The sequence below is a fragment of the Terrapene carolina genome, unplaced genomic scaffold, assembly GCF_002925995.2.
Source record: "Terrapene carolina triunguis isolate 2854851 unplaced genomic scaffold, T_m_triunguis-2.0 Scaffold508, whole genome shotgun sequence".
NCBI classification, from domain to species: Eukaryota; Metazoa; Chordata; order Testudines; family Emydidae; genus Terrapene; species Terrapene triunguis.
Window position 1 is genome coordinate 2,058,534 of NW_020664859.1, and position 24,409 is coordinate 2,082,942.

General features: G+C 48.6%; 1 protein-coding gene across 1 annotated transcript in view; it reads left to right on the top strand.

The window, feature by feature from the left end:
* Positions 1–24,409, top strand: part of WDR31 (WD repeat domain 31) — a 36,835-nt gene that overhangs the window by 262 nt on the left and 12,164 nt on the right. The window contains exons 2-8 of the mRNA XM_029913178.1: positions 4,706–4,831; positions 6,484–6,613; positions 7,595–7,669; positions 17,864–18,008; positions 18,095–18,195; positions 21,676–21,743; positions 23,032–23,173. Coding sequence (XP_029769038.1) covers positions 4,785–4,831; positions 6,484–6,613; positions 7,595–7,669; positions 17,864–18,008; positions 18,095–18,195; positions 21,676–21,743; positions 23,032–23,173 — 708 coding nt within the window. The 5' untranslated portion in view covers positions 4,706–4,784. The remainder of the gene's footprint in view (positions 1–4,705; positions 4,832–6,483; positions 6,614–7,594; positions 7,670–17,863; positions 18,009–18,094; positions 18,196–21,675; positions 21,744–23,031; positions 23,174–24,409) is intronic.

Genomic DNA, 24,409 nt, shown 5'->3' on the forward strand with positions numbered 1-24,409 from the left:
AGCCTTGCTCCCGCCCGGGCGGACCAGCCCCACGGGGCGATGATGGGCATGGAGCCTTGCTCCCGCCCGGGCGGACCAGCCCCACGGGGCGATGATGGGCATAGAGTATACCTCCCCCCCCACACACACACCGGGTTGGCCCTGCGGGGCGATGGTGGGCGTAGAGCCCGGCTCCTGCTGCTCCCGGGTGGGCCGGCCCTGCCCTGCGGGGCGATAACCGGGCTCACCAGTGCTCTCCCTGAAGGCCCACGAGGCCGGGCTGTGGGGAAGAAGGTGCCCTGGGTCGGTATCAGTTCAGTTCAGTACAGGTCAGGAGCAGCCTAGGGCCCTGGTCACGATACCGGTATCCTGATGCGTCCTCCCGGACAGGTATTGGCCAGCGAGAGTGAGAGACGCAGCCCTGGCTCAGCAGTCATCGGTCCGGAGTTGGGCTGGGTCTGCACTGCAGACTTGTGGCTAGAGCTGTGTGGGAATAGAGTAGACGCAGCTCCTGCTGTAGACAGCGCTTCTCTCCTCCACGCAGCTATAGTCCGTCCTCGGGGGGCGGTGGAGTTCCGACGCGGGCGGGAGAAGCTCTCCTGTCTGCTAAGAGCGATGGCAGCACCGCATGCGTAGACAAGCCCTGACTGCTGCCTTGTATGTTGTGGAGTCATTGGCACTGGTGCAAACGGTGCCATTCTGCCAGCCTCTGGGTTGGTGAATCAATCGCACGAGGTGCATAGAAACAGTGACTTGTGGCCCTGTATTTGTTAGTGTAGTTGCTAACATGTACAGGTTATTAATATGGGGCATTTGGAGTGGAGACTAGAGGGACCCATTTTCCCAGGGAAACAGCATGTAATATTCCCTTTTACAAAAATAAGGCCAGTTAACTAATAACAAATGGCTAATATGTAGTTAGCACCATTCACAGCTCCCTCCATACTTTCCCAGGGTCTAGTGGGAAGATCATTGCAATAAGACAAGCATTGAAAAGGGGGGAGGGGGAGTAGCAGGAATCAAACTTCTAGGCTTTGTCTTCACCTCCAAAACCAGTGTGTTTTTACCATGGAATAATGAATGTATATTAGCTATCCTACTGCAAAATCTCTGCGAAGGGATGGCACCATAGTGTTCGTTGCGAGATAAACACAGTGCCCTCTCCAGGGTTGACCTCGCTTATTTACCTTGCAGTAAAAGTGACAATGCTTTGTGTCCACTAGGATCTTACTGTGTGATAGTGAACAGGTGTAAAAAAGCCACGTTTGTTGCAGTGGAGACATGGCCCTAGCTGCACAAGAGGAAATGCCAACCCAGTGTGACTTAATTTAAACAAAGAGGCTTTTATTTTTGCTGGAGTTTTCCAAGCACTTTGAGAAAGTTCAGTGCCCAGATTTCAGTGGGATTTGAAACCCCCAACCTTCTATGCCTAAATAATGTATGGTACTGCTGATAATATCTTTAAAATGTCTGGTTGATGGTCTTAAAATATTACAATATGTTAATGAGGCTTTAATACTGCAGTGTATTTGCTGGAACAGAGAATAATCCAGGATTCTGCTAACCAGCACCATTGTAAAATGGGTCAAAGGAGCCCTTTAAGAACCCCAAAGAATTTACTTAAGGTTTCCCCAAATCTTCAGATGATGTTATTGGCTTTGTAAATGGGTGTTTTGTGTCTGCATAGAGGGAGGAAAGAAAAACAGTACTGATTAGCTTAAACAGAGTAGTTTTCTTTCAATCACATACATTATGCTCTCACTTTGTGTTGATTCTCTCCTTCATAATCATATGTAAGTCCCAAAGAGATCTGGCTGGCCAAGCACCTTCTCTTTCATGGCCTGGTCCAATCAGTGTGTACATATTTAAAAACAAAAACAAAACAGCAAACCCATCAAAACGCTCCACTGTGTATACAGCTCTCCTTGGGGAGAGGATGAGAGAGAGAACAAGCCACAGGTGACAGATATTTAGCCATGTTGCTCAGTGCATGACTGGAGGGTGCTGTGACACTGCCATGAACCTGGATAATCAAATGTTGGGGTCTGATTATGTGGTTTAGTTTCACATCTGTGTGTTATACCATGACTGTTTGCTATTAGGGATATTGTTGTTGCTTCCCAAAGCCAGCATGCAGATTTCACTGCTGTGTCACAATAGAATGAGGAGATTAAAGCTTGTTTAAATGCAAATACTTTCAGCTGCCAGGAATGGGTTGCTAAAGAGCAATGTACATTTAAAAAAATAAATCCCTATGATGAAATGCACTCTTTATGAAGCATACCTAGGTGTCATTCAATTACCATGGGAGCCCTGACAGTAGAACTTCATTCTAGTAGACTGTTACAATAGTGCCTGGCATACATACAGGAGGATGGTAAATTTACATGGAAAGTCTGCCAAGAAATGACATACTGTATTGGGGTACCAGAGGGCTTGCCCAAAATGCAGCAAGACTCTGGAAGCTTGCATTCTTATTAAGCATTCGAAGTTGCAGAGGGATCTGCAAATTTATGCTATAGTTAGCCAGTTGCAAGGAAGCATTCTCGAGGTACAAAATGCAATTTGTATTTTTATTCCTTGAATCCTTCTTTTCTCACAGTGCTAACTATCTGCCTTGATTCTATAGTGCAATTAAAATCTGAAGGTGTTTATGAATGGAAAACTTGTGCTGCTTGCATGTAATGAGGAATAATTAGCCACGAGGAAAACTAGTCTGCAAAATGGCTATGAATGTCTGTTACTAGTAGATTGCTAGAGGGTTTGTTAAAGCAAATCTTATAAATATGCTGGACTTCCCAGACTCACTTTATTAATAACACTTAGCACTGTTACCATTATTACTTTTTTTTACACCAGCTCAGGGGCTCACATTGTAATAGGCACTATACAGACATATAGTAAATGACAGTCCCTTCACATCTTCAAAGCATTTTGCAGATGCAAGCAAACCCCCAGGAAAAGGCACTGTTGTCGTTTTGCTTTCTTTCTGCCAGTTCACTGTTTCATGCAGTTAAATTTAATATTTGCAATATCAGTTTAATTAAAAGCCAAGGAAATAATCAAAGTTAAATTCTATTAAATAAAATACAGACTGAGTTTCCAGCTTCTTCCTGTTGCCAAAAAAAAAAATAAAAAAAAAATCACCTCTATTCCTAGGACACTGAAATAGTTTGCAAACTCAGTCTTGTTCTGACTGAATGAAAGTCAGTTACCCAATTAATACACTCCCTGGCCTATGAGATTGGTTTAAACACTTTAAACCTTTTGGCTTTATAAACATCTGGATTGAACAAGCAGAGCTTAACTAGGTTTTACTCATTGCTAATTGCAAAGGACAGCAGGGTAAAATTAGTAGGGGAATGTCTGCCAGGAAACCAGTACTCTTTCTGACCTAGCAATTCCAGCATCTGTGCTTCAGGCTTCTGTAATCAGTGACATGAAGGTTATTTTGATTTGTTTGCTCTGACAAACAAGTAAATGCAGTCAGTGAATTTTCAGCAGACTCCTAGTGACCTGGAAGACAGGAGCTTTAGCATACAGCTAGGTCAGACTGAAATTAATCCAGTTAGAGCATCTCCAGCTGAGAAGAATCCGATTACTGTACCTGGTAATTCACGACCATTGAAACCAGCCTGTGGACAGCTGTACCTCTCCTGTATTGATTTAATGCTTTTAGTGAGTTTAGTACTAGTAAAAGGCAGTGGAGTGATTGGAGCCTTTACCCCAGAACAGTTAGAACATGGGCACAACAGTGTAGGCTTCCCCTTTGCTGCTTTGCCAGCGTGTATCAACTGTTAGTTGGAGAGATCACCCCAAGGTGACTGGCCCCAGGACCCATTTGATGCTTGTTTGTTCCCTGCTGCTGGGAATGGCACATTCGTTGGGTTCTGGGTGACACAGGGCCAGGTGGGTTCAGCATTACTTAAACCTCTTGAACAACAGCCTATTTTTTCCTCTGGTTAGCGTTATTTGGGCTTTCCCCGAAGATTAGCGTGATGCTGTCTGGGAGCCTGGGTGGATCGGGGGCCTGGTAATGGGACACAGAGACTTACAGTTCTAGGTCTCTGGCTCATCTCTAGTCTTGCTGTGACCAACGTCATCCTTAATGTAGGCAGCTTAGGAGTCTCAATCAGATAAGTGAGTTGGTAGTTGTCCACGTCATAAAACTTGCCAGAAACTGGCACCGTGAAGGTCAAGGACTGAATGCCCATATTGACTGGGTAAGGCTGAGGTAGTTCAAGTAGGGACTGAGGTACATAATGAGGACACTTCCTGTGCCATGCCTGTTCTGCAGCCACAGGGTAACGATCTGCCAGCCTGGCACTAGCACAGAATTCAGTTAATTACAATAAACTAGTCACAAAGACCAACAACACAACAGTAAAACCCAGACAGCATGCTCCCAGGAAAAACACACTCCTTTCAGCTAGTACTACGGGCCATTCTCATTTGGGCTGTTTGCTAATAAGATGCTGATTGAGTTGCCCATAAAGCAGCATCTGCTGGCCACACCTCCCAGCTGGAACTGTGCAGAGAGAAGCAGCAAGCATATGTTGTCAGAAGTGATGGATATGGGAATGGGAAGAGGAGTAAGGGAAATGCAAGGAAGCTAATGACTGGGTCTATAGTGAAAGTGATGCATTATCAGCATTGGATCCAATGGCTGTAAAGATCAGAATCGATTTATAAATTCTCCATAATGTGTCCTCTCCTAATCCCCCAGCTCCCAGAAATTGACTGAGATGCTGAGGTTTCGATGCTGAGCACTACATGCTGTATTACGGAGCTGCTCACCTTGGCTCATGGGGAAACTGCAGAGTAAAATCAACTGCAGCACCTCCAAATACAGGTAAACAATCTCCTGGGAATGCCAGCTCCATGTTAAGTTACTAAACCCCACCGATCATGGCAGGGAGGTTAGTGATCATATGTAATCATCTGGGTTTTATGAACTGTAACTTTTCCTTTTGATTCTAAAGGTTCTTAATTTCTCAATGGTCTAAAATACCTGTCTCTGCCTCCACACACATTCGAAAGCAGTGGCCTAGATCCCAGCACTGCAATGACTGTGTGGCTAAAATGGCAACTCCACCCCCACTCTGCATTTGCTTGTAGCCCTGAACATTAAAAGTTGCTTTAGTGGATGGAGTGTGTTGGCAGCTCACTCAAACTAATCTATCCTCTCTCGAGAGAGAGTGTCACTGACATCCACCTGGGCAGTTCCTAGGCAAGGGTGCAAAGGACCTGGGTGTACTATCTTGGGTGGAATATGGCTCCTCTTGACAAAGGAGATACTGCTCTGCTAGTCCTGTACCCTGGGCCATCTAGTAAACAATTGTCCTTAGCCCTGCAGTATAGTGTCTACTAGGACAGCTGGGATGCGAATAGCTGCACTGTCACACACACGTTCTTTTCTTTTCATAGCTATTAGCCAGGGCAAAGGGGGAATTCCGGTGGGCACTGGCAAGCAATGATCCCTTACTCTCCAGTGTTAATCCAAGGGAGGTGCTGGTGCCACCATGGAAGAGATCAGAGAGAGTTTCAGATATAGTTCCCCTCCTCTCCCTCCCCCAACCACACATGGAAATGGAGAGCTTCCCTCAAACTGAATGGTCTGGGAGCTGTATCAAAGTATCTGGCAGCAAAAAGGGGATCTCTGGTTTGAGATTATCCTAACAGCAACCCATTCAGCTTTGTCTTGCACTCGTAATGAACCAAGTGGTGGTGCTGACAGCCTGTGTTGGGAGCAGTTCCTGTATTCCTGAGCCAAAATGATGTGCTGCAAGCTATTTGTGTGGGAAGGAGAGGAACTCCTGCTGGAGGGGTGGGGATATGCTACTGTAGGAGGGGACGTACCTGTGCATAGGAGAAATGGTGAGCAGTCTAGTCTCTGAGAGTGAGAGAGACACCCTCAATAGCCTGAGCAAGTGACATGCATGGCTCCCCCTGCAAAGAAAGGGTTAAATTCTCCCTTTCTCCATGAGTAGGGAGATGGGCGTACTGGCCCATAAGTACTGGAGATAAGCCAAGGGCACAGAGCAGCAGGATTATTATTGTGAGGGATATTTGAGAGAGCAAAAAATGTCTGAACTGTTGGAACAGTGGCTGAGTCAGACCATCATCTGCCAGCTGTAGTAGGGAGACTGGTGAAGTTCTGTTAAAGTCGATCCCATGCACCATAGTGGAGGTGAGTAACCGTTCTGCAGGTTTAGGAATTAGAGGTGGAAGAGACCCTATTATGTCACATCTAGGAAACACATTTATGTCCCCGGAGAGCTGATCTCTGCATTGTCCAGAGCTTGCGTGTCGGCTTGCCTTTCTCCAGCATCTCAACATGCAGCGTTTCTTCCTAAAACAAGGCGCTGCTATCCTTAAATTCAGTCTAATTGGAGCCAATGCCATGTGGTTTGAGAAGTGGGATGAGTGATCTATGGCATACAGTGACTTCTCTGTAACATGTACTGAAGTTCCTGCTGCTGTGTGTCTTTCCCTCTTTGGCAGGCCTGATGATTATGTGGAAGAGGACAGTCCTGCACAGGCTGTTCAGCAATACAGCCCTGCTCACACTGGCGCCGTCACTTCTGTGGCTGCTCTAACATCAGATCTCTGTGTGTCGGGAGGAAAGGACAAGGTAGGGTGGGTCAAAATTCACAGGAACAAAATGAATGCAAGGAAATCAAGTGTTTCTGGAACTCCCTGCCATAGAGATAAGGGCAAATGACTTGGCGAGATTCAAACAACAGGGTTTAGGTGTTCACAGGCATCAGACCGACAGTTGGTTAAAATAAAAATGCAAAGGCTGTCAGTACTCCAGGCCACTGACTGCCCACCAGTTGGGGTGGGGAAGAAGTGCCCCTCCCATTTCCAGGTACTTGTGATGGGGAGGGACACAGCGGCCATGAGCCATTGTTGGCACCTGTGCTAGACAAACAGCTCTTGTGGGGCAATTCATTGGCTCTGAAGCATTTCAAACCGTGAAACATCCCTTTATTTCAGAGTGAGGAACTCAAAACCAACTATCATGGCTCCATGAAATTCACCTTTGTTGGCAACGAATTACCCAGCCCACCTCTGAAGAGGGGTTCCAGAATAAATATACCTTCCCAGCTATAAGCACTGTGTCTCTTGTGATGCTAACACAGTTAGAGAAGGCTGAGCTGATGGCACAGAGCATGCAGGCCTTGCTGGCACAGTGGGATCACTACCAGAGCAGAGACTGAGTTAGGCTGTGAAGTCAGGAGGACATTAAGATGTGGCAATAGTGTTTCAAATAATGTTTATTTTTAAATCACTGCCCCCTTACCAGGGTGCCTGGAATGCCACGCAACACAGCTGTGCAATCCTCCAATTCAAAGGGCATCATAGAACCAAAGGGTTAGAAGGGGCCGCAATGGTCATCTAGTCTAAGCCCCTGTTAAGACGCAGGATTTGTTGTATCTAAACCATCCAAGACAGGTGGCTCTCCAGCCTCCTTTTGAAAACCTCCAGTGAAGGAGCTTCCACAGCCTCCCTAGGCAATCTCATTGTCCTACTGTTCTGACAGGTAGGAAGTAATGTCAGTCTGCATGCATGGATGTGCTGGCTGAATTCACATAGACGTTTCTCTCTCCAGACTGTAGTTGTGTATAACTGGAGATCGGGAGCAGTGCTGAAGAGGTTCGTGGGACATCAACGCGAAGTGACTAAGGTAAATTTCAGACTTGTCAAAAGTGCAGGGTGAGTTTTATGTGGATCACTGACTTCCGTCAAAGACAGACGTAACAAGGGACAGTGATTAGTCATCATCCAGAGCTGATGTGACTTTGCTTGGTCAGCAAGGAAGGGATGGAACATGCCAGGTACCCCTGCAAGCTGCCTCAGGTGCCCTGGATAGATCCTCTTGCTGCATAATATGAGTTGATTTTTCACAACTAGGAAGAGTGAGTTTCTGCTTCCTAGAGATGAATATGCAGTGACAACATCCAAACAGCACTGGCTCTATGCAGCTTTAATATGTATTCATTCCTTCATATCAAGATACCATGACAGCAGGATGAATTGTTGGGTCAGGTTTTTATTTCAGGGACGATATCAGTTTGTCTTCAAGTCTTATGCTACTAGATTATGGGTACAGACTAATAGCTACTCACAGCCCCCAGAGAGCTTTGATCTGAGACCTGGTATTCTATTTGTGAAGCCAATTAGGCAGTGCCGTAACGAGGGCAAGGCAAGTGAGGCACTTGCCTCAGGTGCGGAAGATGAGGGGCGCAGAAAGTCTCTCCTTCGGCTGCAATTCGGCAGCAAGTCCTTCCCTCCGAGAGGGACTGAGGGCCCCACCGCCGAATTGCCACCGGTCGTCAGCAAGGGAGAGGGGCGACACGTCCGGCTCTTCGGCGGCAATTCAGCGGTGGGTCCTTCCCTCCGAGATGGACCCGCCGCCCAAGAGCCGGACATGCCGCCCCTGTCCCTTGCCTCGGGCGCAAAAATCCCTAGTTACGGCTCTGCAATTAGGCTTTCTTTGTAGCAAATAGCATGTGAATGTGCACACATGCATGCACCCTCCCCCCCCCCCCCCACCCATTTGTTATATAGCGAGGCAGGACTGGTAGCACCACCTATTATTAAGGTTGCCTAAGATAATTTTTCCGTTGCTTATAACTTTACCAAACTTTAACCATTTTGGTTGAAATTTTCCATGCTGGCCCCAGGCTAACTTGTTTTGCAAAGTTTCAGCCAAAATGGGTCAGCTGTTCCTGTGAGCGAGGCTGGGGCAAATGCATTGTTTTGCAAAATGTTGAAATGTTGGGTGACTATTTCATCAAGAGGCTCTAGCGCATCTATGCATTGGAGCAGGAACATAAACTTTGGCAGAAAATGGCCTTTGTGTCAGGGATGAGTGTTTTGGTGTTCCTGGGAAAATCTGCCATCATCTGGCCTAGTAATAAGCCTTTGGGGAAAAAATCTCAGTTTGCTCATGTTCAAAGTTTCCTAGAGTTTAGCAGCTAAAATCTCCAAAGATTCCATCCTCCTTGAGGATATTCCAGCCCCTCTGTGCTATCGGGCTGCGCACGCACCATCCCCACAGAGTGACTGAGCAGCTAGGGGGCAAAGCTGGACTTTCCCTGTAATTGCACCTCCTGGCTAGGCCAAGGCCTAGGCACTGGAACTGAGAGCAGGGAGCCAGTCTCTCCTGTGCTCTCAGGACCCCCTTGCCAGTACCCAGGCAGCATGGAGGAGGAAGCCGCTTGCCTCAGATGCAGAGGGAGAAGAGCCAGTCTGGTGGGGGAGAGGGAATGAAGTAGAGTGGAACAAGGAAACTGGGATTGGGAATCGGTGGGGGGAAGGAAAGAGAGTGTACTGAGAGCCGGAGGGGAGGAGACTGGGAGCTGGGAAGGGGAACAGGTGCAGGAGGGGGGACTGGGAGACAGTTGGTGTGGGAGGTTAGACAAGGAGCTAGGGAAAGGGGGGAACTGGGATTGGCTGGATACAGAGATTGGAACTGGGATGCTGTGGGGCTTCCTTATTCTCTGGGCACCCTGGGATCTAATTTGCAGAAGTGTGGAGCACTCTCAGCTGGGACTGAAGTCACTCTGGGAGCTGTGGTATAAATATAAAAAGTGCTATAGAACGCTAAGGACTCTGCAAATCAGGTCCTAAGTGTCTCAAATTGGGCTCCTCAAATCAGTGGGAAGTTTTGTCCTTAATCTTTCTCTGCCCCAGCGGCTCATCTGTCAAATGGGGATAATCCCATCCTTTCTTCTTATGGGGGTGTTGTGAAGATTAATGTTGGTGAACGCTCAGATACTATAGTGATGAGCCCCATCAAAAAGCCCTTGAGAAAATAATAATTCTGTTGTCAATGCAGGGTGTGGCCACCCATTGAACAAGGAGGAGAAAACAAAACCTTGACTAGCTGTTCATTCAGTGAGCACCATGCTCTGAGTGAGGCAAAAACCAGTACTTGAGCTCGTGTAATTAAAGATGATCATAATGGATATACACAATGGAGCTGAATTAAGGTTGCACCAGCAACCTTAATTGTGGCATGTGCGAACTTTTGAGTGCTTGGCTCACAACCTGAATATGTTCTTTTAGTGTAGATTTGTGTGAGATATATTGTTACGCTGCGTGAAACCTTTTTGAAGGTGGCCCTTCACTCAGGATAAATGTACAAAACATTTAAGCACCTTTATGGAATACATTGTTGAAACAATAGGAGCTGCTGCCCAAAACGCAGGCCGTGTGCAAGGCTGTTCAGGAATCTGAGCTATGTGTGGGTGACATGGGTGGACTCAGGGCTGGATGCAGACACGGGCGGCTGGATACTGTTTGAGGAAGCTATGTGCATGTGGAGAAAAGCAGCAGAAACACCACAGAAGCAGCAAGCAAGCCCCAGAGACAGCCATAGAAACACTTGTAGCAGGACCCTGAGCTAGGGGAGAGAGCTTTGGGGTACAGTGCTGGCTGGAAGGAGGCTTGGAGCTGTGGACAAAGAAACTGTCTCCTGCTGTATGATTCCTACTGTGTTCAGAGAAACAACCTTTGTACATTCTTTGTAAATAAATATGATTGCATCAAGAAATGCCTGATTGGATCATCTGTTTCTCCCCCTAGCAGAAACAACCTTTAGGAGCCTGAATAGTAACTAACCACTAAGGTCACAGGGAGTAACAGCAGATATAGAAAACATTAAATCGAAGCGATTGCTGCAGGGGTATCGTGGCAGCAGTTTACTCCATGGAGACTAAACTGGCCCCCTGGCTTACACAATCCCATTACTGGATCTAGATCTGGAGAGCTCAGTTCATCTGTGCACTCAATTTTGGGAAAGCAGGTTAATTCTGCTTGCCTACCCACTCCCTGCCACCTCCATAAACTAAAGTTTACGTGCTAAGTAGTGATGCATCTGAAGAAGTGAGGTTTTTACCCACGAAAGCTTATGCCCAAATAAATCTGTTAGTCTTTAAGGTGCCACCAGACTCCTTGTTGTTTTAGTGCTAGCTCTGACTACAAGCGCTCCTCCCCCCCCACAGAGGCGTGGCGCCTACCCCCCCGTTCCCTCCTCCACAGGCCTGAGTAGGGCACCAAAATAGCTAGGGATGGCGCTGCTTGGTCCCCAGTTGTGTACATCACAAAGCCACTGTGCACTTTGAACGGCTCACCAGACATGAAGGGCTGGAATAGATGGGGTGTTGTAGGTACATAGCTAAACTGTGCAACTGTGTTAGGTCATGCCTGGCTCTAGCCTCTGCTAGTAATCCCTTATTTTCAAGAGCCCCTGTTGACTGTCAATGGGAACTAGTGACTGGGAGAGGAGGCTGGCACTCAGGAGACTCGAGTTCTATTCCTGGCTCTGCCGCTGACCTTCCTGGGTGAGCTTGGGTCAGTCATTTCCCCTCCATGTGCTTCAACATCCCCCTCTGCAAACGGGGATTAATAACACTGCTCTACAGCCAAAATGCTTCTGAAATAAATGTAGTCAAACTTTAGTAATTCTGGGTCACTGAGAACGAAAATGTTGCTTAAAATTGTTGATTGGCTCTAGTTTTCAAGATATGCTATTCGGTCAGTATATACGACCCTTGACTTGGGAATGGCAGAGGATAAGTGAGTTATAAAGGGAAGGGATCTCAGTTTAAACCAGAAATGACTAAAATACATCTTTGACTGAATCTATGAATGAATCTATGACTGGGTTTGGACAGTACTTGCTTTTTAGGCAAAACAATGAATGATGCAATCTGAAGCTGGTATTGCGTCATACATGATATGAATTGCATCATGTTATTCCTAGAAGTCATGGATGATGCAATCATAACGAAGCTTACATCACTCTGCTGAACAAATTGCCCTATATCAGCTCTAGAAATCATACAGTGTCGTGCTCTCTTATTTGTCAGTGTTTGATTTTGCAAAGGGACACATTTCTGTTTAGCCAAAGTGAGCAGAGATGCCTCGTACTTGTGTGAACAGTGCAGATAACTTCTGCTATGTTTGTGGTGAAGTGACTTTTGCATCACAAAAGCGCAGTATAACCACTATGGTTAAGAAAGCCTATCACCTTTATTTTGGCTGCAAAATTGGAGATCAGGGCAAGAGGTGGGCCCCACACATATGCTGCAACACTTGTGCAACAAATCTTCGCCAGTGGTTGAACAGGAAAAGGAAATCTATGCCTTTTGCAGTGCCAATGATTTGGAGAGAGCCAACAGATCATACCAGCAATTGTTACTTCTGCATGGTGCCTCCAGTTGGGAAAGGTGTGTCAAAGAAGAAAAAGTGGACTGTGCATTATTCAAACATTCCATCAGCTATACGCCCAGTACCCCACGGAGAAGGACTGCCGGTTCCTGATGCACCAGAATCATTCTCACTTGAGTCAGACGAGGAAGAGGATGAAACTTCTGGTCCTGAACCATCAATGGCACAGGACCCACATTTTCTCCCATCCTCCTCCTCTGAACCACACCTCATAACACAAGGTGAACTGAATGACCTTGTCAGGGATTTGGAACTACCCAAGAGTAAGGCAGAGCTGCTGGGCTCCAGACTACAGGAGTGGAATCTCCTGGCAGGTGATGTTAGGGTTTCCATGTTCCGTGACCGTCAAAAGGATCTTGTCCCATTCTTCTTCATGGAAGGTGATCTTGTAGCCTGCAACAACATCGATGGTGTGATGGCAGCCCTCAACATCGTTCACGATCCAGATGAGTGGAGACTGTTCATTGATTCATCGAAGACGAGTCTTAAAGCTGTTTTACTGCATAATGGCAATGTTTTGCCATCAATTCCAGTTGGTCATGCAGTCCATATGAAGGAAACCTATGACAACATGAAACAACTTTTGAGGTGCATAAACTATGACCAACATCAGTGGCAGCTTTTGGCGATTTGAAGGTTGTTGCTCTCTTGCTTGGTCTGCAGACTGGATACACAAAGTACTGCTGTTTTCTCTGCGAATGGGATAGTCGTGCAAGAGATTCCCACTACATCAAGAAAGATTGGCCACTCCGACAGTCATTGGAGCCTGGGAGGAAAAGTGTTCAGCATCCACCACTTGTTGAATCAAGGAAGATTTTGTTACCACCCTTACACATCAAGCTGGATCTGACGAAGAACTTTGTCAAGGCCATTGACAAAACACAAGCAGCTTTCAAGTACCTCCGTGGAAAATTTCCAAGGTTAAGTGAAGCTAAGATAAAGGAAGGTGTCTTTGTTGGTCCTCAGATTCGTGAACTTCTTTGAGATGATGCATTTGACCATGCAGTGCATGGCAAGGAAAAGACGGCATGGAAAGCCTTCCAGTTAGTGGCAATAAATTTTCTCGGAAACAACAAGGCAGACAACTACAGGTTGTTGGTGGAAAACCTCCTCAAGGCATACAAAATCCTTGGTTGCAACGTCACTAAAGATACATTTTTTGTACTCTCATCTAGATTTTTTTCCACCGAACTGCGGAGCAGTGAGCGACGAGCACGGCGAGCAATTTCACCAGGACATTGCAACAATGGAGAAACGCTATCAGGGCAAATGGAGCCCATCAATGCTTGCAGACTATTGCTGGACAGTGACAAGAGATGCTCCATTTAATGAATACAAGAGACAAGCCAAGAAGCGCCGAGTAGACACTGAATAGGACTAGACTATGTACATAATAGTTTTTTGCCTTTTGTTTCATAATAAATTTTATTTATATAACCCTTTTGCTGATTTTTAAAGTGTTACATAAACAGGACAGGTGAAATATTATCATGCAAAGCAACCATAAACACATGAAAAGACCTAGGTTTACAATTTATGATTAAAACTCTACTATCTAGACAATATACATAGACATAAAATGTAAAAACTTAAATATCTTAGAAACAGTAGCCAAGCAGTTGTTTTAATTGTCATATTTGAATTCAGCACATCAAAATACATAATAAATAGCACATTTTATCTCTGAAGCAGACGACTTCTCAAAAATTGTAGACCAGTGTAATGTGCTCTCTGCTTAGAAAAGGGCTGGCCTCAGATGAGAGGCCCTACCAAAATGCTGAGTACCCTGGAGAGTCCCCTCTAAACCAAAGACACGCTCTCTTGCAAACTGCAGCTCCTTCCTAACCCATTGGCATTTCTGTAGAGCAGTGGTTCTCAAACTTTAGCAACCTGAGGATCCCCGTTTTGATTTAAAATTTTTCAGAGATTCCCAAATCCCCCACTCAGCCCCGGGCCTCACCCCCTCTCCAACGGTGCCCCTCTTCCACACCTCTTTCCACCCCCTCCCCGAAGCATGCCCTGTACTTGCACCTCCCCCTCCTTCCCAGTGCCTCCTGTATGCCCTTGCGCACCCCAGTTTGAGAAATGCGGCTGTAGAGTATTTCATGTGGCCCGCGCCCTGTCTGTTCTGTGGCAAGCTTGGCCTAACTCCTGTGAGAAGGCCTTGAGGGATGACAGTGCTGAATCCCACAGTGCCCTAGGAGGCAAGTGGGTTGAATGTAAGGTGAACAGGCCAGCCTGTGACGATAGTTTGGTATAATCTCCATTGCAGGAGGTCTTGATTTACTCTGCCCTCTAGTGTCTTGTGTGCTGCGGCATGCTGTACTTGCACTGCGTGGGGACTGACGTGGTTGCAGAGGAAGCAGGAGTGTGTGTGGCTCCCACTCGTGTGTGTATACCCTGTATCCGTGCAGCAGAGTTGGGGACCGTTAGGCTGGGAGGCAGTTTGGGCGTTTGCCACCCGAGTTCAGTGGAGGTTTTGGCACTGGGGTGGGACTGCATAGAATCATAGAATATTAGGGTTGGAAGAGACCTCAGAAGATCATCTAGTCCAATCCCCTGCTCAGAGCAGGACCAACACCAATTAAATCATCCCAGACAAGGCTTTGTCAAGCCTGGCCTTAAAAACCTCCCTAGGTAACCCTTTCCAGTGCTTCACCACCCACCTAGTGAACTAGTGTTTCCTAATATCCAACCTAGACCTCCCCCACTGCAACTTGAGACCATTGCTTCTTGTTCTATCGTCTACCACCACTGAGAACAGCCTACCTCATTCCTCTTTGGAACCCCCCTTCAGGTAGTAGAAGGCTGCTATCAAATCCCCCCTTACTCTTCTCTTCTGCAGACTAAATAAGACCAGTTCCCTCAGCCTCTCATAAGTCATGTGCCCCAGCCCCCTAATCATTTTTGTTGCCCTCCACTGGACTTTCTCCAATTTGTCCAAATCCCTTCTGTAGTGCGGGGACCAAAACTGAACGCAGTACTCCAGGTGTGGCCTCACCAGTGCCAAATAGAGGGGAATAATCACTTCCCTCGATCTGCTGGCAATGCTCCTACTAATACAGCCCAATAGGCCGTTGGCCTTCTTAGCAATGAGGGCACACTGTTGACTCATATCCAGCTTCTCATCCACTGTAATCCCCAGGTCCTTTTCTGCAGAACTGCTGCTTAGCCAGTCGGTCCCCAGCCTATAGCGGTGCATGGGATTCTGCCTTCCTAAATGCAGGACTCTGCACTTGTCCTTGTTGAACCTCATCAGATTTCTTTTGTCCCAATCCTCCAATTTGTCTAGGGCACTCTGGACCCTATCCCTATCCTCCAGCGTATCTACCTCTCCCCCCAGCTAAGTATCATCTGCACATTTGCTGAGGGTGCAATTAATCCCATCATCCAGTTCGTTAATAAAGATGTTGAACAAAACCAGTCCCAGGACCTGGGGCACTCCGCTTGATACCAGCTGCCAACTAGACATCGAACCGTTGATCACTACCCGTTGAGCCCAACATTGTAGCCAGCTTTCTATCCACTTTATAGTACATTCATCCAATCCATACTTTTTTAACTTGCTGGTAAGAATACTGTCATCACACTGTATCAAAAGCTTTGCTAAAGTCAAGATATATCACATCCACCACTTTCCCCATATTCACAGAGCCAGTTATCTGATCATAGAAGGCATTCCGGTTGGTCAGGCATAACTTGCCCTTGGTGAATCCATGTTGACTCTTCCTAATCATCTTCCTCTCTTCTACCTGCTTCAGAATGGACTCCTTGAGGACCTGCTCCATGATTTTGCCAGGGACCGAAGTGAGTCTGTAGTTCCCCGGGTTCTCTTTCTTTCCTTTTTTAAATATGGGCACTATATTTGCCTTTTTCCAATTGTCCGAAACCTCCCCTGATCACCACAAATTTTCAGAGATAATGGCCAATGGCTCTGCCATCACATCAGCCAACTTCCTCAGCTTTTCTAAATAGTCCTTAACCAGTTCTTTCACCACTGAGGGCTGCTCACCTTCTCCCCATACTGTGTTGCCCAGTGCAGCAGTCTGGGAGCTGACCTTGTCTGTGAAGATCGAGGCAAAAAAAGTGTTGAGTACTTCAGCTTTTTCCACATCATCTGTCACTATGTTGCCTCCCCCATTCAGTAAGGGTCCCACACTTTCCCTGACCACCTTCTTGTTGCTAACATACCTGGAGAAACCCTTTTTGTTACCCTTCACATCCCTTGCTAGCTGCAACTCCAATTGTGCCCTGGCCTTCCTGATTACACCCCTGCATGCTCTAGCAATATTTTTATACTCCTCCCTAGTTATCTGTCCAAATTTCCACTTCTTGTAAGCTTCCCCTCCTCCTCTCTCTAGGTGAACATGGCAGCAATCATTGACATTTTGGGATGGAGGGGGAACAGATCGAGGACCTTGTTTCCTTCTCCCTGCCCTACCAGCCTGTGACCGCTTCCTGCCTCCCTACTATACCCCTGCATCCACTAAAGGTGGCTAGGCACAGCTCTGCAGGTTTCTGCCAAAATGATCAGCAGCGAAGCGGTTATTGACATTTAAATAGCCATCATTAGGTATCAGAGCTCTCACTTCCCAGAGAGGAACTGTTCACACCTCTCTGAGCTCTTGGTTAAGGCTTCTGTAGAGTCAGGAGAACAGAGCTGCCTCAGTTTGTGTCTGGTTCGTACCTGGGAAGTTCCTTTCACACCCCGAAGGGTTGGAGAGTGATTTAGTTTTGTTAATGAAAGCTTAGGCCTGGTCTACACTATAGACCTATAGCGATATAACTGCGTGGCTCAGGGGTGTTAAAAATCCACCCTCCTGAGCGACACAGATGTACCGACCTAACCCTCCGTGTAGACAGTGCTATGTCAGCGAGTGGTGGATTAGTTACACCAGTGGTTCTCAACCTTTTTTCATGAGAGGATCCCTAAAAATTTTCACATGGAGGTGTGGACCCCTTTGGAAATCTTAGACAAAGTCTGCTGACCCGCAGGGGTCTGCGGACCACAGGCTGAGACCCACTGAACGACACCAATGGGAGAAGCTGTCTTGTTGGCATAGGAGCGTCTTCACTGGAGCACTACAGCAGGCAGCTGTGCCGATGCAGCGTTTGAAGTATAGACCTGCCGTGGATTGTGTCTCTCGGGTCAGTGGTGGAGTAGGGTCCTTGCCTTGGAATCGTTGAGAGCTCAAGGTCCTGGATGTATTCTAAATCTCTTCCTTTGCTTCCTCTCTTCTGTCCATGACTGTGACCTGGATCACTTAAGAGCCTCATGTTAATCTACTAGTTAACATTTGTCCACAGTTCTTCCATATAAGTTGAGGAGTGTGTTTCTGGGTTAGTTTAACTCTTGAGGGGAGCTATAAGGCTCTGCAGCCAGCAACAAGAATTCACTTTGCTGCAGTAATTGCCCTGAATTGCACAGCTTGGAGTCGTCTTCATGCGAGTACAAAATGGAATTTGTAAGTCAAAATATCCCCCTTTCAGAGCTGTGTGTTTCCTGGGCCTCGCAGGTAGGAACATGGCTGCAGCCAAGTGCAGAGCTCTGAAACCATTGCAGACTTGCTGGGCTTTTCTTGCCTTGCCATTGGGTTGAGCTGGCAAATGGATCTTGTATCTCTCATTCTGTTCTGTGCAGGTGGCCTGTGTCTTTGAATCCAACAGTTTTTTCAGCGCCTCCCGTGACAAGACAGTCATGATGTGGGAGCTACACAGGAACTCGGGGCCGAGCCAGCACTTCCCAGGACATGACTTGGTTGTAACTGGACTGGCGGTGAGCCCAGGTGAGGCCCAGCTGACTCCTACTGCTGGCAGCTGCAGTAATGCTGGTTTCTCTGCCCTCTCGTACATAAAGTCATTGTGGTTGTAGACTCTTTACAGCTGTGCACAGGTTCACGGGACAACACCATGTGCAAGTGGGACATAGAGACCGGGGAGTGTCTGCGGAGAGCTGCCATCTCCAGGAATCTGGTAAGAGCAGATGTCCCTGTTTGCCCTAGAATGGGAGCTCCCTACCCACTGGCTCGTGTGCCTGTGAATCTATGCAAAGGGGAAGCTATTTTTGCTGCTGCCCTAGCAGCGATGCAGTGGTTTCCTTGTGCATGTGGTGAGAGCAGGCCTTGCCCCCCACACAAACTCCAGTTGCATGTTTCATTAATGCTCTGAGCTCAGGCAGGCCAGGGCAGTAGCCACTGAAAGCTATTCACAATGGATGGCACTTCAGGGGCCCTGGTAACTGGAAGTGGTGGATCCACCTCACCAGATGCCCAGTTTGCACTGATCAGCATATTTGAAAGAAGCCTCTGCAAGGAGGCCAGTGGTGAGAGGGCACATTCTCTGCCCCTCCAGATAATGGCAAAACCGCAGAGCATGTGGCTGGTACCTGAGAGGTGTCTATCCTGGGTGCACTGCAGCGTTTGCTTCCCAGTGCTTTGTCTGGCACATCTACCAACCTAAAACTCCCCTGGGGAAACCCAGCGGTGCAGGTGTAACCCAAAGCTCCAGGACATGGGCCCTAGCTTTCCAGAATGACTAAGGTGAATTTTAGAAGAAGCCTTTCACACTGGGTCCCAGCTTGATCAACCAGGAATCCCAGCAAAAGTCCTAAGCCTAGCACTCAGGCCATTGGATCAGAGGCAGCCTGGAGTGAATGGGTGTAACTACCTGGGGGAGCGTGGGTCACACTCAGCAGTGACTTCCGTGCTGAGGAAATTGAATGTGTCCTGGACACCTTGGACTTGTCGGAAGTGAGGTCCCTGCCCCAGAGTGCTCAGTGGACAGTGCAAAACGGGAGGAGCAACAATGCAACAGCATTTTAGCATAATCCTGCACATATCCCCAAGAGCAGGAAGAGACGCCAGCAGGGGGGTGTGAGGTAAAGCAGGCTTCAGCTTCCATTCCATCATCTCTGCACTTCAATTACTGCTTTGGTGACATCTACTTGCAGCACACGTGCTGTTCTGTCACTGCCACCCACTTTCTTACCCGTCATTTAAGACCCTACTATAGAGTCTGAGAGCTGTGATAGTGCAACACTGATTTGCTCTCACGCCAGTGTGATCATTGTACAAAGTAGTAATTGTGATAAACTGTTGCACGTGTAGCCCCCTTGTCTGCCTTTGCCTGGCACGTGAGTTAAGCCTCATGGCTCCTTGTGTGAGGCAGGCTATCCCAGGGCCGGATTAACTTTTTATGGGCCCGGCGCCAAACATATTTGTGGGTCCCCATGGGGGAAGGTGCAGGGTGGTGGGATGCTCAGTCTCCAGAGTGAAGGGCAGGCTGGGGGCAATGAGGCACAGTGTGGCAGGAGCAGCCCCGCTCCACGCAGCCCAGTAGGAGGGCACTGTTTAGAAACCTGCAGCTGCCAGACGCACACTGGTCTGCCCAGCCCTGTGTTGCCAGCGGGCCCATTCCCCTTGGGGTGGGCCCTGCACCACACCGCCCCTCTGCCCAGTGCCCCGCCCTTATGTCCAGCGCCTCTATGACCAGCCCTCACCCCTCCCAGAGACCTCCCCCGCTGGCCTCCCACCACAACTGCACAGCACCCTGCACACCACACTGCTCGCCCTGCGCCCCTTGCCCATAGACCTCCCCACTGCCCACCACCTTCCTCACAGTCCCGCCATCACAGCTGCATAGCACCCCATATTCCTGAGGGGATTCTGCACCAAAAAATTAAAAATTCTGTGCACGGTATTTTAAAATTCTGCAAATTTTATTTGTCAATAAATAAATCTGGAGGCTCCAACCTGGCAGTGGAGAGCACAGGCCACTGGTTGCATGGAGGTGGGAGATCACCATGCAGCCTCCCCCCACCCCACCCCGGGATAGGGACTCAGCAGTGAGGCTGCACCCGACCATGACACAGTGCAAGGGCCAGGCCTGCCCCAGAAACACTCTGGGCCCCTGCCCCCATGTGCCAGGCGCACCAGGTGTGGGTGAGCAGGCTCAGCCCGCCAGCAGGATCCCAGTGCAGAGGGACTTAGTGTGGGGGGATCCAGGTGGGGATAAGAGAGTTCTCTGGGGGGCAGTCTGGGTGCGGGTGGCTCAGTGGGAGATCTGGATGCACAGAATCTCATTGGGGGGTTCCAGGTGCAGGGGCAATGGGACTCTGCAGGGGATCCAGGTGAAGGTGTTTGGGGCTAGTGGGGGGGGTCTAGGTGCAGGGGAGGTGGAGTTTATTTGGGTGGGGGTCCAGGTACAGATGGTTGAGGCTCAGTGGGGAGGGTGTCTGGGGGGGGCTCATCAGGGTGGTACAGATGCAGGGGAGGTGGGGCTTGTTAGGGTGAGGGTTCGATGGGCCTGCTTAACAGGGAAGCCCCGGCTTCTGCCAAGGTGATGCAGCATGCTGGGCTCCAGCTCCCGCCATCCTCTTCCCTTCTCCTCCCATGCTCCTTCCCCACTGCTCCATTTCCCCAGGCTTGAGGGCAGGTAGGAAACCGCCCCCCAGCACTCACCGGTGGAGTGGAGCGGGTTGGGGCCGGGTCACTTCACTTCCTGCCGCCCGATGATTTGGAGGGCGGGCCCGACCCCGCACTCACTGGGCAGCAGGAAGTGGAGTGACCCGGCCCCAGCACCCTCCTCTCTGCTCCCGTGGCTGGGTGCGCCTGATCCCTGCTGCAGTCTCCCAGGGCGCTTAGCTCAGGGGAGAGGGCTTGGGGGGCAAGGGGCGGAGCAGGGGCGGGGGCAGCTTTCCTGGCCATCTCAGCCGGCCGGGGGATTGGGCTGGCCGGCACCCCTTCTGACTCTGGGCCTGGCGCCATGGTAAACCCGGTACTGCTGGGCAGACTAGGGCACTGAAGGGTTAGGGCCATCCCTTAGCCCATCGCGAAATCAGGCTCCAGGTGACTTGCCCAAAGGCAGAGAGTTGAAATGAGTCAGGACTAGAACCCTGAACTCCCACTTCCCTCTCCGCAGCGCAAAAGTGGCCAGACTGGGTCAGACTCAATGTCCAGCTAGCCCCGTCTCTTGTCATCAACAGCATGCAGTGCCAGCTGCTTGAGAGGGAAGGGCAGGAATCCCTGGAGAGAACAATGTGGTGTAACCTGACCATGGGGAAGCTTCTTTCTGACTCCCTTAAAGGTGGTCTCATGTCCTGAGACAGGAGGGTTTCTGACCCCTCTATTTTGTAGCCCATGTAATGGGACCAGGGACATGTCGATTCATAGAAATGTCCCATTGGGATTTTGTGTAGGGCAGTTTAACCCTACAGAGCCCGTACCTACTGACCAAGTCCCCTCTCCTCCTTCGTTGCACCTCAGATCACACACTGGCTACTAAGGGAGCAGCATTGATGGGATCCAGAGGTAGCTCCACCCAGCCCTCCTGGCTCTAGTGATGGCTGCTTGGGACAGAGGATGGCTGGGCCTCGAGAGCAGCGTATGTGTGGGCAGGGGTCCGTTTGGGCTGTGGTAGGTGGACAGGATTCTGGTACTTATTTCCCTTCGGCAGGTAACACACCTGTGCTGGGTTCCTGCAGAGCCGTATGTCATCCAGACGTCAGAGGATAAAACAATCAGGTAAAGCCTAGCAGTGGGGACCAGCTGCAGAGGTGAGACTTGGTGTATTCAGGAGAACGTGGGTGAGGAGTCCCAGAGCTTTGTAAAACCATCCCATGGACAGTGCTGGTGATTAGGCCTGTTGGTGGGATGGGGGCTGCTAATGGCCTTGGACTGCAGAGCTGCTCACTTGGGTCCAGAATGAGTGCCTGGGCATCCCCAGACCAGTGCACTATGGTTGTCGGGCGCCTTTCTCCTTCACTGGGTGGGCGGCAGTGGCATCTTTCATTCCTCAACCCATTTTTTGGCAGGCCAGGTGTCTCTAACCCTGGTGAGGAAGTAGATACACCAATAGAGTACTTCATTACTGCTTGAATTGGGGTAATAAGGAGGTTATTGTTTGGAGTCTGCAGCACAAACCACAGTAGGGAGTGGCTTTCTAGGTTAGTGAAGTTGTCTCCCAAGCTCTGTTGCTAGAAGCAAACATACTCATATTTCGTGGAGAGCATGATCTACGGTGGGGTAGCACATGATCAGGGCACCAGTGCTGTGAGCAATACCGCTTGCCACTGGGTGGAAGCTACGTTTGTATTTGGCATGGCTTTGTCATCACTGATCAATATTATTACCATTGCTGGTAAGTTTGTAGACAGCGTGCGTGATACGCAGCAGAGCAGGAGGGTGACCAGCTATAAGAGGAGCAGTGTCCAGGGCTACCCAGCCCTCTCCCAGGCAAAGGGAGCCACCAGCAAAGAAAAGAAACCGGCATTTCAAAGTGGCCAAGATGGAAATCCCCATACAGCCGAGCTACAGGGTGGGAGATGGATGGGGCAAAGGGAATGGGGTTGAAAACACGTTGTGGTCTGAAGGGGGAAGTGTTGTTGTTTAACATGAGTATTTCAGTAGCTTCTCCTCAAGGCCCCAACCAAGACTGGGCCCGTTGTGCTAGGCCCATGGAGCTTGCAGGCATGGAGGCTAGATCTCAAGGGAGGAATGACTCTAGCTTGGGTGGAGGGAAGGAGGGCTCTGGTTCACACACGTGGAACACCACAAAGAACTAGAGAATTGGCAGGTCTGGGCCAGAACATGGGGATGAGTCATGGAGCTCGGTAACCCTTGAAATAGAGGAGAAGAGGCCCAGGCTGGAGGTGTGAAGAGATTGGGTTGTGCATATTGTCATGAGCATGCATCAAAATAGCCAGCTTGCATTCTCTTTTGTAGATTCTGCCCCAGTAACTGGCCAGACGGTGCGAGGAGTTCAATCACTGTATTAACTCTCCCTCACTTGTTCTTTTTTCCTCCTTTCCAGGATCTGGGACAGCCGGGAGCTGCAGGTGGCCCATAGGTTCCCGGTAAAGCAGTATATTCAGACCTACTGTGATGTAAGCCAGGATGGCCGGTACTGCATCAGCAGCAGCAATGGCTTTGGTGGGGAGGGCTGCGAAGCCACAGTGAGTTTTCTGGCTGGGCAGCGAATTGCTGCTTGTTCTAGATCTCTCCAGAAATTGATACCTATAGATGGTAACCTGTCTCACGGGCAGCAGTGCTTAGCGGGTTCACCTTGGTGCTCTGAGAGCAATCCTGCCAGGAAGTGCAGCCTGTGCGCTGGACTGGCTTTAGCCTTGGTATTACCTGTCCCTCACCAAAGGCTCTTACGTAAATTAAGTTGTCATAGGATAAGAGGGAAGATCCTTTCATGGATTGAGAACTGGTTAAAAGACAGGGAACAAAGGGTAGGAATTAATAGTAAATTTTCAGGATGGAGAGGGGTAACTAGTGGTGTTCCCCAAGGGTCAGTCCTAGGACCAATCCTATTCAACTTATTCATAAATGATCTGGAGAAAGGGGTAAACAGTGAGTTTGCAGATGATCCTAAACTGCTCAAGATAGTTAAGACCAAAGCAGACTGCGAAGAACTTCAAAAAGATCTCACAAAACTAAGTGATTGGGCAACAAAATGGCAAATGAAATTTAATGAGTATAAATGTAAAGTAATGCACATTGGAAAAAATAACCCTACTATACATACAATATGGTGAGGGCTAATTTAGCTACAACTAATCAGGAAAAAGATCTTGGAGTCATCGTGGATAGTTCTCTGAAGACGTCCATGCAGTGTGCAGCGGCAGTCAAAAAAGCAAACAGGAATCATTAAAAACGGGATAGAGAATAAGACTGAGAATATCATATTCATAGAATATCAGGGTTGGAAGGGACCTCAGGAGGTCATCTAGTCCAACCCCCTGCTCAAAGCAGGACCAATTCCCAACTAAATCATCCCAGCCAGAGCTTTGTCAAGCCGGGCCTTAAAAACCTCCAAAGAAGGAGACTCCACCACCTCCCTAGGTAACGCATTCCAGTGCTTCACCACCCTCCTAGTGAAAAAGTTTTTCCTAATATCCAACCTAGACCTCCCCCACTGCAACTTGAGACCATTGCTCCTTGTTCTGTCATCTGCCACCACTGAGAACACCACTTCTAATTTGTCTAGGTCCCTCTGTATCCGATCCCTACCCTCTAGTGTATCTACCATGCCTCCCAGTTTAGTGTCATCTGCAAACTTGCTGAGAGTGCAGTCCACACCATCCTCCAGATCATTAATAAAGATATTAAACAAAACCGGCCCCAGGACCGACCCTTGGGGCACTCCGCTTGAAACCGGCTGCCAACTAGACATGGAGCCATTG